The sequence below is a fragment of the Kogia breviceps genome, chromosome 2, assembly GCF_026419965.1.
Source record: "Kogia breviceps isolate mKogBre1 chromosome 2, mKogBre1 haplotype 1, whole genome shotgun sequence".
In the NCBI taxonomy this organism is placed as follows: domain Eukaryota; kingdom Metazoa; phylum Chordata; class Mammalia; order Artiodactyla; family Physeteridae; genus Kogia; species Kogia breviceps.
The window spans coordinates 34718381-34733837 of NC_081311.1; the positions used below are offsets into that span (position 1 = coordinate 34718381).

The 15457-nt window shown below is 44.9% G+C and overlaps 1 protein-coding gene and 1 pseudogene across 7 annotated transcripts in view; both read left to right on the forward strand.

Moving 5' to 3' along the window:
* Positions 1 to 5417: 5417 nt before the first annotated feature.
* IDE (insulin degrading enzyme) overlaps positions 5418 to 15457 on the forward strand; it is a 116646-nt gene continuing 106606 nt past the window's right edge. For 3 of the 7 annotated variants that reach the window (XM_059055441.2, XM_059055442.2, XM_067025041.1), the window contains exon 1: positions 5432 to 5623. In XM_059055441.2, coding sequence (XP_058911424.1) covers positions 5526 to 5623 — 98 coding nt within the window. In that variant the 5' untranslated portion in view covers positions 5432 to 5525. Of the gene's footprint in view, positions 5624 to 7901; positions 8020 to 15457 lie in introns of those variants that run through there. The other 4 variants (XM_067025042.1, XM_067025044.1, XM_059055440.2 and 1 more) reach the window with 3 other exon arrangements.
* On the forward strand, positions 12438 to 13084 carry LOC131751574 (small ribosomal subunit protein uS3m pseudogene; annotated as a pseudogene).

The window sequence follows — 15457 nt, forward strand, 5'->3', positions numbered from 1 at the left end:
TCCATAGTTGCCAGAATCATGTTAGGTTTAATTATTGTATGTCTATGGATATGAATGCCAAAGAGAAAAAATAGTAAGCATGTCTGCTTGTGCTTATAAACCGAGGAAAAAAATCACAGTTCATGAACTGTACATAAATGTGTAAAAAAAAATCTTGAAATGCTTAAGTATTGAGTTTCCCCAAATTCAAATTTTCATTACTATTTATAGTGTTCTAATAGTAGCATCTCAGTAGCAAAGATTCATTGGGAGAGAAAGGGAAAGGAGAGGTTTCCAGTACTCTGAACTTCTGTCAAGTTCCAGAACATGCCAGACTCTTGTCCTTAACCTTTGTGATTGATGTTTCTGCTGTCTAGAGTCTTTCCCTCACCTGTTCTTGTAATTGGTTCCCTCTTACCTTTCAAGTCACAACTTAAATGTCACTTCCTCGGAGAGTCCTTCCCCAACTACTCTGTCTAAAGGAGACCCCCAATCTCTCTCATGAAACCTCATTTCTTTCTTTCTCCACATAGCAAAAGAAGATGTTGAAATTTTACTCCCTCTGTTTTCCTTTATCTGCTGTACCTCAGGACTTTTTCTCTAGAGAAGGAGGGTGTCCAGGAGAATTAGTGTTCTTATAGCAGGAATGCAAAGAGAAAAAACAATATTCAATGTGTGATTTTCAAACTAGGCTCTTAAGGGAAGGCCCTGAGAAGAACCCTGAGCAAGGCAGTGACAGAGAGAGAAGCAGATGACTGCCCTCCGCAACTTTCAAATTCTAGTTGAGAAACTCCTGGGTGGTACATCAGATGGAGAGAAAGGGATGTAGGAGGAAGAAGGTAATGGAGGTCAGGGGCTGTTAAAACACACACACACACACACACACACACACACACACACACACACACACACACAAATCCCAGGAGAGGAACTGGTGGGGAGTTAGCGAATGAGAAGGGCCGTGGAAGCTGGCTCTCCATTGGCAGCTGCCTATGCAGCCCAAACCCTGAACCCTATGCTCTGAACTTTTGCTGCACATCCACCTAAACTGTCCCATGTGCACACTCCTGTTGTCAACAGCCCAGGACATGCATAAGCCCCCTCAGCATAGATGGTGAGATCTTTGCCACCTCCCTCTACCCAGAGGGGCAGTAGTGTTAATGGAGGGGAAGTCCTAGAACTGTTACTTGGGTGACGCTGACAGCAGGAAAATCCACCGCGGTTACTCTAATTTTATTTATTTATTTATTTATTTTTGGCTGCTTTGGGTCTTTGTTGCTGCGTGCGGGCTTTCTCTAGCTGCAGCGAGCAGAGTTACTCTGTTTCGGTGCGCGGGCTTCTCACTGCCGCGGCTTCTCTTGTTGCGGAGCACGGGCTCTAGGCATGTGGGCTTCAGTAATTGTGCTCGAGGGCTCTAGAGCGCAGACTCAGTAGTTGTGGCGCACAGGCTTAGTTGCTCCATGGCATGTGGAATCTTCCCGGACCAGGGCTCGAACCCGTATCCCCTGCATTGGCAGGTGGATTCTTAACCACTGTGCCACCAGGGAAGGCCACTCTAACATTATTTTAATCAAATTATATAATTACTTTATATACGTATGAATTTATTTGTTACTGTCTCTCACTATAGTATCAACCCCACAAGAATAGAAACCCGGTTGCTCTTTTCTCTTAGGTATACTCAATATCTAAAGCAAGACCTGGGCCCATATTTGTTGAATAAATAAATAAAGAGTAGTCTTAACCATGAAAAATATGAATTACAAATTTTTACATTAATATTTCAAGAACTGTCCATAAAGTAACTCAAATTTACCATTAAGGACTAGCAAGTAGGAGTCATTTAGGAAAACTTTTTCTTGCGGGCCTCTCACTGTTGTGGCCTTTCCCGTTGCAGAGCACAGGCTCTGGACACGCAGGCTCAGCGGCCATGGCTCACGGGCCCAGCTGCTCCGTGGCATGTGGGATCTTCCCGGACCGGGGCACAAACCCGTGTGCCCTGCATCGGCAGGCAGACTCTCAACCACTGCACCACCAGGGAAGCCCTAGGAAAACTTTTAACAAATTTACAATTAATAAATCACTTATCTATAAACATTTTAAAAAATTAAAGTTGCTTTTAGGTATTTTATTACCATAGTACTGTACTTAAAACTAATATACATTATAAAACTTTTTATCATGGAAAATTTCAAACATATACAAAATCAAAGGGAATAGTATTATAAATCCCCCAGACATCCATTATCCAGTATCAGTAATTATCAGTTCATGACCAATATTCCCCCTCTCCCCTCATCTTCCACTGAAGATGGAATTATTCTGACCCAAATCCTAGGCATCATATTATTTCAAAGGACTCTATAAAAAAAAAAAAGCTGCTGTGAACAGCCACTGACATAACCCCCAAATTGATTATTTAATATCATCAAAATTCTAGTCAGTGTTCTTACTTTTCTAATTGTCTCATAAACATTTCTTTTCCACAATGGTTTGTTCAAATCAGGATTTAAACAAGAACCAAGCATTTCATTTGGTTAATGTCTTTTTTCTTGCTTTGCGTTTTTGAAGATATTATTGAAGTATGGCAAAAAGAAAAGTATATAAATCATAAGCTCAATTTTCAAAAACTGAACACACCCATGTAAAACAAGCTCCCTGCATTCTCTTTCAGTCACTGCAGACCCCACAGTACTCATTAACCTGACTTCTAATACTATAGATTAGTTTGGTCTGGTTTCAATAGGGCTTGAAAGAGCATGGACTCATATAGTATATACTCTTCTGGGTCTGGCTTCTTTCATCACGTTTGTGAGATTCATTTATATTGTCCAGTGTAATTTTTGTATGTTCATTTTCATCACTGTATAGTATTCCATTGTGTGACTATTCCCCAGTTTACTTTTCCTGTGCATTTTACTCTTGGTGGCATTTGAACTGTTTCCAGTTTGGGACTATTAATAATTATGCTGCTATGAACATTCTAGTGCATGTGTTTTTGTGGATGTAAGTTCACATTTCTGAATATACAGTTAAAGGTGGAATTGCTGGGTCATAACATACGCATGTGTGCAGCTTTAGTAGATACTACTAAATAGTTTTCCATGGCCTATTTGTCTGCCCTCATGCCATTAACATATTATCTCAATTACTGTAGCTTAATAGTAACTTTTAATATTTGGTGGTGGGAATTTCCTGGCAGTCCAGTGGTTAGGACTGTGTGCTCTCACTGCCAAGGGCATGGGTTCAATCCCTGGTTAGGGAACTAAGATCCCACAAGCCTCGTGGTGTGGCAAAAAAGAAAGAAGAAAAAAGAAAAAAATATGGTAGCATAAGTGTTTCAGATTCTGCTTCAAGGTCGGCTTGGGTCTTCCTGGCCCTTTGCATTTTCATTCAAATTTTATAACAGTTTGTCATAGCTTGACAATTCTAAGTCCCTTTTAATCCATAGGCTTCTCCTTCTTCTTTTATTTTGCAATTTATTTTTCAAAGTAATAGAGTCATTTGTTGTGTAATGTTCCAAACATTCTAAACTTTGCTGATTGTATCCTTATGGTGTAAGTTAACACATTTGTCCCCTGTATTTCCTATAAATGGTAGTTACATCTAGAGGCTTAATAGGATTCAGCAAACATGCACTTGACAAGCACTGCCTAAGCATTGTGCTTGCTGCCAGATGATATACAAAAATGATAAAGACATCACTCCTAATCTACTGCTTCTTACCCATATGGAAGGTTAAGAGTCAAATAAATGCCTTTAGAGAGTGGCGGCTCAGATGACAGTGTTACTTCCGATGGGGTATGTGAAGAGTGGAATTGAAGGAAAGTTTTGTAAAGGCAATACCTTTTCAACAGGGCTTGAAAGAGCACTGACAAGTTAGTATTGTTGTAAGCATCAATTAGCTGTGACAGCTGTGTGAATTGGAGTTGGTGGATGGCTGGCGTAGAGGCTACAAAGGTGGGGTAACGGCTCCCCAAAAGATATGTCTGCGTCCTAAACCCAGTAGCCTGTAAGTGTTACATTATTTGGAAAGAGTGTCTTTGCAGATGTAATTAAGTTAAGGATGAGATGAGATCATCCTGGATTACCTGATTGTGCCCGAAATCCAATGACAAATGTCCTAATAAGAGGCAAAAGAAGAAAGACAGAAGAGAAGTCAATGTAAAGACGGAGGCAGACATTGGAGTGATATGGCCTCAAGCCACGGGAGCTGAAAGAGGCAAAGAACAGATTCTCCCCTAAGACCTTCTGCAGGGAGTGCAGCCCTGCCAACGTCTTGATTTGGACTTCGGGCATCCAGACTGTGAGAGAATAAATTTCTGTTGTTTTCAGCCACTAAGTTTGTGGTAATTTGTTATGGCAGCCACAGGAAACTAATACAGATGGGCTGGAACTAGAAGGTAACATTGTTAAATTTTACCTTACACTGCTATCTCAGTTTTCATCCATCCAAGGTTTGCCTTTAGCAGAAACTGGTTAAAAAAGATGCCCAAGCACCTCTTTGATGAAGCAAACACTTGATTAAGGAATCCTTCTCCTGAATTCCCATTTGAAGCTATAATAGGATTCAGAGCACTGTCTTTGGCTGTAGTCTCCGGTATGCCACATCAAGAACCTAAAAGCACTTAAGCTAGAGAGTTGCTGAACCTAATTTCTCTTTTCTTTAAAGACCCCTGTAAAATAACGTAACGGAAAGTCAGATTCATAACAACTATTAAATTATTTTCGTATGCAAAACAGCAGAAAGCCATCGGGAGGAAAAAAGTCTTGCCTTACAAATAGTGACTGAAGTACACTGACAAGAGTAGTAGTACTACATATAAATGTTTTTTAAAAAAATATAGTAGTACTACAGAGCGGTAGTTTCTAGTCTAGATTTGTAAACCCCCGAAAGCCTTGTTTTGCTGTAGCCTGTCCCATCTCCACCTTGCTCTTTGAAGGGCTGCTAGTTTCCCAGGATGGAAACTCCTCCCAGGGTCCCGGCCTCCATCTGGGGGCGGCCCTCCAGTCTAACTTCTCCCCAGTCCCCTACCCCGCGGTCCATGTCCCCACCGCGCTCTAGAGGGAGCCCGCGGGCCGCGCGCCCGCCGCCGACTGGTTTTGCGCGAGGCCGCCTAGTCCCCGGACCTTGTTCCAACACCTGCACTGGCGGGGCCGACAGCCAATGAGAGCGCCTCCGCAAACGTGGTCCCTTGCGTCCTCACAGTATTCGTGAGCCCCCTGACCCCTGCTAACACAGAGCCAGATACACATCGCCGGCCTCACGTGTGCGCCTGGCGTGAGCCATGGCCCCTCCCCGCCCCGGGAAGCCTGGTGGCTGGGTTCCCACAGCTCCCCGGCCAGACTCTGTCCTGCCCGCTAGCTCCGGCCCTGGCCGCCCTCCGTCCCCGCCCTGTCGGGCTCCAGGCAAAACCCGGGGAGGCGGCCGCTCGGAGGCTCCCGGGAGGCGGCGCGGCGCGGCGGACTGAGCATGCGCAGTGAGCAAGGCCGGCTCCGGCGCAAGAAGGAAGTCTTCTCTGTGGTCCCGGCGGCTGCGCTGGGGTATGCGGTACCGGCTAACGTGGCTGCTGCACCCCGGGCTGTTCAGCACCTTCCGCTCGGTCCTCGGCGCCCGCCTGCCCCCTCCGGAGCGCCTCTGTGGGTAAGCCGAGCGGAGCGCCTGGGCCCTCGGGGCCCTTGGGTCACGGTGGTTTGGAGCTCGGGTTGCAAAGTGGTGATTCAGCACTTAAAGCCGCCGCTGCCGCCCCTCACGCCGCCTGTTCCGCCGGCCTGGGGCCCGGACGGCCGCACTGAGGCCTCCGGGGGCCCGGAAGGGCTGCTCGCGGGGAGGGAGCTAGGGCCGTTGCCCGGAGAGGAGGGTGTACCTCGGATGGTGAGGGCGGACGGAGACTGTGACCCGAGGTCATAGGGCGTGTGTTACAAGTGCGGGGAGCGGGGGGGCGCGGGCGCGGACAGTCACCGCGGCCCGCTCCCGGGAGCCGCGCCGGGCCGCGCCACTCTGGGGAGAGTCTTCGTGAGGGACTGGGAAGCCGAGGCGGACTGTCCCTTGCCATGGGGTAAAGGATCCGAGTCCAGGGAGACGGCTTTTCACCTTCCTCTCAGGTCCGCTTTTTCCTCTGCGGACTGAGTTTCCACTCCTCTATGGAAATGCCAGCCTTGGGAAGTGTAAAAGTTTGCCTGCCTCCGCCTTAGCGAGTAGCCGAATGTTGGCTTTACTGTGGGAGGGAATTTGGGAGCCGAAAGATACCCTGGGGATCCATCACCGCAGCTCTCTTGTTTTACACCTGAGACAACCGAGGCCCAGGAGAGATTGTGGCAGAAATCAGGATTGGGACGCAGGTTTTTGCCGTCCGGTGGCGTGCTCTCTCCACTTGGCTGCTCTGTGTGTACTAGAGATTTTCAGCGTTGTAGCTAACGCTGAATACCCTTTACTGTGAATAAAGAGGAACTGGCAAAGATGGGCAGTATTGTCTTGCCCTACTCAGGTACATTATTTGAACTCTCCGTCTGGTTTAACAAATATCTGGGACCTAATAAGTGCAGGGTACAATGATGACCCTCTGTGTAATATGGTCTACCTTCATAATTGCTGGAGCGGATTGAGATGCCACAAGAGCATAGCCATCTGAGAGGGTCAGAAGCTAGGCAGGATGTGTTTTAGGAGAATGGTGCGGGACAAAGATAGAGGAGGGGGTCTGGGTTGGCCTTTGAAGGAAAGGCAGAAGGTGGGTGTAATCCTACCTAGGTGTGCAGGTTAGTCTGTCTGTGTTGGGAGGACAGTGAGCAGATTAGTCGGAGCCTTAGAGAATTTCCTTGCGGGAATTAGGAGGAAACAAGTCCTGTGTTATAAAAGTAGGGTAATGCTAGCTTGACCTTTGGATTTTACTTGGGCTTTTTCTGGTGAATAATTGGTAGGGAGCCATTAGGAGTTTTTGAAGTAGGAAGTGATCTAATGAAACTGGTTGTTTAGGAAATTAGTTTGGTAGCTGTGTGCAGGATTGTAAGGGAGTGGAGAGGCCTGAGGCAGAGAAATTGTTTGGGCCTTAGTCTTTACTGCCCGAACTAGGATAGTAGTAACGGTACTAAAGGAGACCTAATGCAAATGAAGAATCTGTGGAACTTGTTTTCCCTCTTCTGTTTCCTACTACACCCCAGAATCCACTACAACATACAAAAAGATCCCTGAGTTTAAAAAGGGAAGTGGAGGTGCTGAGCATAGGCGGGGTACCTCTCTGGGTCTCCTTCATGTCAGAACACTTTTTTAAATTGTTGCTAATAGGCTGTGTTTCGCTCCACCTTATCTCCAGTGTACAGAATTTGTGATTTTAAAGAAAGTATCAATTTTAAGTTTTATACAACTAAAAGGTTTATATGTTCTACTTACAAGTCACTTTTCTCTATGGTTTTCTGCCACTGTTCTTCACTTTCATTGATGAAGTCCAGGGCATGTGTTGAACAACCAGAGCTTCAAAATATGGTGGTTCTCAGAGAGGGAAATTCGAGACTCAAAGCGTAATAAATGAGATCAACCTTTTAGAAAGCTCTACACTAAAAATTAGTGTCTGAGGCTAGTAAGGAAAATGCAGGTCTAATCAAAGGGATCAGGGTGTAGTTTTAGGAAGGAACATACTAACACCGGAAGTTACCATATATTCTGACCTTAAGGAAGGTACTCAGTCCTACTCTACATTGGAAGAATGTGTTAACAGAGATGGTTACGTAGCTATTTACTGGAAGAGCTGGGATTTAACCTGTGTCTGTCTGGTGCCAGAGCCTGAGCTCTTAACTGTTATTTTATACTTCCTTTGCCAGTGTTTGGGCATTCGTTTCCTGTTCTAACCTGTTGAGAAAGAAGTGGTCTTACAGCATTTGTATAAGATGAATTCATTTAAAAAGCAGCCTCATTGTTTTCTGTTCAGCCATATTGGATAAACGGAAGCTCTGCAGAATCATCTGAACCTAGGGGAACCTGGAGGTAATAACCCAGTTCCTGGCAACCACTTGAAACACCTGAGCATCAGTCATCTCACTTTGCAGGTAGCTCTACTTTGCCTTTCTCTGTTCTACAGGCTTAAGAAACAGTGGTTTGCCAGGTGGGGCTACCTATTAAGATTCAGGCTTTTAAACCACTTTTAACCAGAACAATGTCTTTTAACAATTTAAAAGGACCGGATGCCCTTGAATATCTTTCGCATTAGCCACGCACATAAAAAGTTACATTCTGCCTATCTGCCTTAAAGGTTAGAGTTGGGCACAGTCTCATTAGAGAGTCATGTGGGGAGCAGAAGTTCAGTATATGTTTCCTTGAGAATGGGTTTCCTTTCTGTTTTCCTGTTGGTATTTTAGATCTCCTAAACAGGTACCAGAGGCTCAGCCTACCTTTCAGCCAGGGTGATAAGGCTAAACTCTCTTTCCATAGGGTTAGATCCTCTAAGGTATGTTGGGTTCTGAAGGCTTGGGTAGGGTCTTCTTAACTGGCTTGTCTTCAGTCTGCCCTCACTCTTCTGTCTGTTCATTCAGCCTTACTTGAATGTCTGTTCTGTAGTGATCAGTCACTGTGCTCAGTGCTGTGGGGGATGCAAAGAGAGTCAGTTATACATTCTGTCTTCAAGGAGCGTTCAGTCATGTAGTGACTCGTCCATTCCTTTACCTCTGGCCTTTCACTGAACATCTCCATTTTTGTGTTCTGTTCCTTCTTTCAATTTATTTTGAAAAGCAACTCAGTATTATTATCACAGTACTCTTTTTTAAAAAATTAGTAGATCATGTTTGCCTCTTTTCTTTTTTTTCAAAAAAATATTTATTTATTTGGCTGTGCCAGGTCTTCATTGAGGTACGTGGGCTCTTTAGTTGCAGCACGCGTGTGGGATCTAGTTCCCTGACCAGGGATGGAACCCAGGCCCCCTGCATTGGGACCGTGGAGAATCCGCCTGCTAATGCAGTGGACACGGGTTCGAGCCCTGGTCCGGGAAGATCCCACATGCCACGGAGCAACTAAGCCCATGAGCCACAACTACTGAGCCTGTGCTCTAGAGCCCGTGAGCTACAACTACTGAGCCCACATGCCACAACTAATGAAGTCCGTGCGCCTAGAGCCCGTGCTCCGTGACAAGAGAAGCCACCACAATGAGAAGCCCGCACACCGCAATGAAGAGTAGCCCCCGCTCGCCGCAATTAGAGAAAGCCCACGCATAGCAATGAAGACCTAATGCAGCCAAAAATAAATAAATAAATAAATTTTAAAATAAATAAATAGGTTTTCCCTGGTGGCGCAGTGGTTGAGAGTCCGCCTGCTGATGCAGGGGACACGGGTTCGTGCCCCGGTCCTAGAGGATCCCACGTGCCGCGGAGCCGCTGGGCCCGTGAGCCATGGCCGCTGAGCCTGCGCGTCTGGAGCCTGTGCTCCGCAACGGGAGAGGCCACAACAGTGCGAGGCCCACGTACCACAAAAAAAAATAATAAATACATAAATAAAATAAAATGGTGCTTATAAAATTCTTATAGAGTTAAAAGCTATAAAAGCTTTTATTCTTCCCAAAGAACTGTATACTTTCTTTTTGCCTATTAAAAGTATGTAACAAAAAAAAAAAAAGAAAGAAAGAAAAAAGTAGGACTCACAGGCTGTTCCCTGAGGGGAAGATATCACACTGCTTGACACATTTATCCCATGAATGAATTAATGGTCTTCCTTCAACACTGGTTTTCTCTGTTGATTTTCCTAGTTTTGCATATGTTGGTGTTATCATTTTCTCAGTTTAGCTTGAAAATTGGAGTAATCTATGAATCTCTCTTTTCCCTTCATTGCCTATTCCCAAGACCAAACTCTCTTCAATCTTTCATTTTAAAGTTCCTTGGAGTAAACTTGATTATCCATCAGGATCCTAGTTCAGGCCATAATAAATCTTCCCTGACATCTCACATCTTCAAGTTTTATAACTGATTTTTCCAGCCTCCTATTATCCTATTAGTTGATGCTTATCATTGCTGTTGTCTTGTTTAGACACCACCAGTGGTTGTGCACCATTTCAAGATCAAGTCCAAACTTCTTGACCCAGCATTTAAGCATCTCATAAGCTGGTCTTAGCCCAACTTTTCTACCTAACTTCACTCTTCTCTGGTCAGACTCACTAATTTATTGATTCTTGTACATGACCTGTTGATTCCCATTCTAGAATGCCCTTCCCTCTTTTCTTTTTATATGACTCAACCTGTCCTTTTTAGACCTTATACAGGTCACACAGTTATCTTTCCTTTTTCTGAACTTAATGATTTTAAGATATTTTGAAATACCCATTTTACATTTAACCATATACTGCCTCATAATTTTTTACTCCTTTAATTATTTAATATTATACATGCCAGAGTGTATAGGACAAAGAAGAATAACAGAATGAACACCTGTGTACCCACCAACTAGTTCAGGAAATTTCTGGTAACTTTGAAGCCCTTTGTGCTCACCTCCCCTGAAGAGATGATGTTATCCTGAATTTGGATATTCATTCCCTTGATTTTTCTTTATTGCTTTATCAATCTTAATATATTCCTAAACAGTACATTGTTTAGTTTTGTCTGTTGTTGATCTTTATGGAAAATTTTCTTCTCTAAGTTACTTTTTTCATTTAACAGTGTTTTTTTTTTTTCCCTGTACGCGGGCCTCTCACTGTTGTGGCCTTTCCCGTTGCGGAGCACAGGCTCCGGACGCGCAGGCTCAGCGGCCACGGCTCACGGGCCCAGCCGCTCCGCGGCATGTGGGATCTTCCCGGACTGGGGCACGAACCCGTGTCCCCTGCATCAGCAGGCGGACTCTCAACCACTGCGCCATCAGGGAAGCCCTAACAGTGTTTTTGCGATTCATTCACATAGATGTATGTGTTCACTGTTGAAAGACAATCTTATGTGAAAATGTCACTAATTATTTTTTTATTCTGTTGTTGATGGAGATTTGAGTTGTTTTTTTTTTTTTCCCTATCACAAATAATCCATGTGGTAGGCTTGCCCCAGTACCCAATCTTATCTACCTACACTCACCAGGGTTCTTATCCAATCACATGTTTCGTCTAATTTGTGGCCACTTACCACATGTGCTTATTTAAATGTAAATTAACTAAAATTAACATTTCAGTTCCTCAGTCACCCTGTCCACATTTCAAGTCATTGTGGCTTGTGGCTGCCAAATGGGGCAGTGCAGATATAGAAAATATCCATCATCACAGAAGTTTTGTGAAACTGGCTTGATCTGTATGTATCTGGGCAATTCCCAAATGTGTATCGCTAGCCAGAACCTCTCCCCTGAACTTCAGATTTAGGTAATAAACTTCATACTCAGCATTTTCCTTTGTATGTCTGATATACATCCTTTTTTTTTTTTTTTTCGCCTTTTTTGGGTCTTCGTTGCTGGGCACGAGCTTTCTTTAGCGGCATGTGGGGGCTCCCCTTTGTTGCAGAGCACAGGCTCTAGGTGTGCAGGCTTCAGTAGTTGTGGCACACGGCCTTAGGTGCTCTGCGGCATGTGGGATCTTCCTCGACCAGGACTCGAGCCCATGTCCCCTTCATTGGCAGGCGGATTCTCAACCACTGTGCCACCAGGGAGGCCCCTGATATACATCTTAAACTGATCATGTCCAAAACCTGTCACCAAATCTTCTACCTCAAAACCTGCTCCTGCCACCGTCTTCTCCCTTATCTCAGGTAATGACACCTCTGCTCTTCCACTTGTTTAGGCTAACAACTTGGAATCATCCTTAACTCCTTTATTGTTCTCATAGCCCTCATCCAGTCAGCATATACATCCAGATTCAGACTCTTCTCACTGCCACCACCCTGGTTCTAATCACCCTTTTACCCAGATTACTATAATAGCCTCTTAACCAGTTTCCTCGCTTCTGCACGTGCCACTCTACATATAACCTGCTCTTGTCACCACTGGCAACATGATCTTTTTGAAATCTAAGTCATACATCTTTGTAGGGAATATAGAAGACCTTGCAGTTGATCCCCATTTTTGTTCGGACTTAAAAGTCCTTATAATGGTTAAGAAGGCCCTGTGGCGCCTGGCCTTGCATTACCTCTCTGATTTTGTTTCCAAAATGCTCTCACCTCAGCCAGTTGCACTGGTCTTGCTTGATTCGCTCTTGCTCAGATTATTTGCACTGTTGTCCCTCTGCTCAAAATGCTCTTCCAGCAGTGAGATCAGGGAGGGCTTCACAGAGAATATGGGAGGCAAACGCCTTTGAAGGGAATATAAAATTTGGGTCAACAGAGAAGGGGAAGAGAGAGAATATTTTAGATAGAAGGAATGGTATTAGCAAAGGCTTAGACGTATATTGTTCAATTCACAGTATAATCAAGGCACAGTGAGATTTTTTTCGTAAAGGGAATAGAGAGCCTCAGATACCTTTTGAGTAGTACTGACACAGAAGCTGTGATTGTGGGCCCCGCCCTTCGCTCGGCCCAAGATGGCGGCGCCCATCTGCGGTCTGTGGCTCCGGCCGCTGGTGCTGTCCTGGAACCACGAGCTGCTGTGCGTCTGGCGCGCCCTGCACACCTCCGCGGTCTGCGCCAAGAACCGGGCGGCCCGAGTCCGAGTGGGCAAGGGGGACAAGCCAGTGACCTACGAGGAGGCGCACGCGCCGCACCACATCGCCCATCGCATGGGGTGGCTGTCGCTGCACGTAGGTAACCTGGATGGGGAGCACCATGCTGCAGAGGGAATAGTGGAAGATGTTTTCCTTCGTAAATTTATGCTGGGCACCTTCCCAGGCTGCCTGGCCGACCAGCTTGTTCGAAAGCGCCGGGCTAACCAGGTGGAGATCTGTGCCCTGGTCCTGAGGCAGCTACCTGTAAGTTCTACTTCCTTGTGGGCTACAATGAGACTCTTTTGTCCCACTTTTACAGTGTCCTGTGCATCTGCACCTCCAAACTGTGCGCTCAAAGGTTGTGTATAAGTATAACTAGGACAACCAACCTGTTTGCATCAAACTGTAGCCTGCAAAGGACAGAAACTTGTGGAAAAGGACTGAAGTAGAAACGGGAAATACATCCCCTCAGACTACTGAGGCTTTGTCTTCAAAGTTGGCTGTTGAATAAATAGACTCTCCATGTTGTCTTGCTTCTTGGTCTGTCTAGAGAACTAGAATAGGGTTTCTTTGAGGATGCTCCGGGGTTCCCAGGAAGGCTGCCAGTTCCTGAGGTTTAGGTAATAGCTATGGTTCAGTGAGTAGCTTGTGCCCATCACTGTGTCAGGAACTTTACCTGAAGTTCTTTGTTTTCTCTTAAAATGGAAAGAGCCATTTTTGGAGATTATAAAACAATTAATTTTTTCAAAATTAAAATAATGTGGACATGTATTAAATCAGCCGTGAAGCTTACTTGTAATTCTACCCCAGAGAAAGCTACTGTGAACAGTTTGTTGTAATTCCAGATGTACTTTTATTCCCCCAGAAATAATGTAGCACATAGTCATCTGTTAAACAAGCTCAACTGCACCTAGTCTGTGCCAGACACTCTTCTGAGTAGCTTGGAACCCATCAATGACAAAAACATTCCATTCCAAGATCCTTGCCTTCATAATACTTGTATCCCAGTGGAGGGGGACAGGGAGGGTTAGGCCACATTGAAGACTCCAAGCAGGTGAGGAATATAGATATGCAGGTAAATGGACGAAGAATATTTCAGAAAGTGGCATCTGCAAAAGCCACACACGGTGCTGGGAAATGGGACAGGGATTGCTCACCTTCAACTTCACCCTGACACTGATGACCTTCACCTTGACCATGATCCTGGTACCCTTAACTTGACCCTGAACTGTAACACACCCACTCTAATCCTAACCCTTGATCATCCCTGATCCTACCCACAACTTGACCTTTACCCTCAGTCTCACTCTTACCTGAGGGTGCCAACCAGGCCCCACCCCACCCCGATCCTGTCTCCAGTGCTAACTGACTGACTCACCATGACCCTGACCCTGTGTCCCTCACATTTATGTAACCCTGACTCTCAGTCAGGAACTTGACTGAAGACTTCATCCTAACACTGTCTCAACCCTTACGGTGACCCTAACTCATCCTAACTGGTAACACTGATGCTTGCTTTGACAGATTATGCTCCTCATCCAAACTCTTATGACCTTGACTGTAAACCTGAAAGTCATTTAAATCTGACCTTAATCCTGACCCTCACTCATCACTAAACCAGACTATGACCTTGACCTTGAAATTCAGCCATCACCCAGACCGTGTCCCTCACACAGATTTGACCCTGACCATAACCCTATTCTTAGACTCAACAATCCTGAAGTCATTCAGGCCGTGAGACTCACCCTGATACCCTGACGACAAACCTCAACCTGAACCTGACTTTGATTCTCACCCTGACCCTTCTGACCTTCACTCTCACACTGACCCTCACACTCAGTCTGATCCTGGACCTGGCTTTTCATCTGAATTTGACCCTCACCCTGTTCCACGTTTTCATCATAATACTGACTCTGACCAGAAGGTGTTCTGACCCTCACCCTTACACCGACTTTGACTGAACCTCAGCTGGACTCATGTCCCTGACCCTCATGACCCAGATCCACCCACGTACTGAATCTTATTCAAATCCTCAGCCTGACACTGGCCCAACCCTGTACCTGACTGTGACCCTTAGGCTCACCCTTGCCTTGATATTGACTCATCCAGACCTTGACCCTGATCCTTTTTTTTTTAATCAGGTAAAGTTACATAAATTGAAAGTGTACAACATGTTAATTTAAGGACATTGTTATATTTTAATGTGATTGTAGCAATAACTAGCACCTCTATCTCATTACAAAATTATCCTTTCTTTTTAGTAGTTGGAAAAATTGTTACAGTCTCTTAGCAAGTTTGATGATTATAATATTTTTGTCCTTATTGTACAGTACTAAGCATTATATCTCTAGGGCTTATTTACTACTTGTAAATGTGTACTCTTAACATCTGTCCCCCCACCCCCTCGTCCCCTGCTAATCACTTTTATTCTGTTTTTAAAAATTTAGCTTTGTTAAGTTGTATATGTACGTGATGTCATACTCTATGTCTGCAAGTTCATCCGTGTTGTCGTAAATGGCAGAATGTCCTCCTTCCTCGAGGCTGAATAATATTGCATTGTGTGTGTGTATGAGAGAGAGAGAGAGAGAGAGAGACATCTTTATTCATTTGATGAGTACTTACATTGTTTCCATGTCTTGGCTATTGTGAATAATCCTGCAATAAAGATAGGAGTGCAAAAAAAAAAAGCTGTGATTGTGAACGATTAATCTGGCTATTTTTGGAAGCACAGTTGAAATGCAGTCAGAGATCGACAGAGGATAAAGTAGTAGTGCAAATAACAAGGAAAGGAGAGTGTCTGCAGAAGATATGTGTGAAAAGATTCAGCAGCTTTGACTGAGTATGGGTGGAGATGGAGGAATCAAAGAGGCCTAAGGACTTGGGCCTGCGTGACTTTGAAA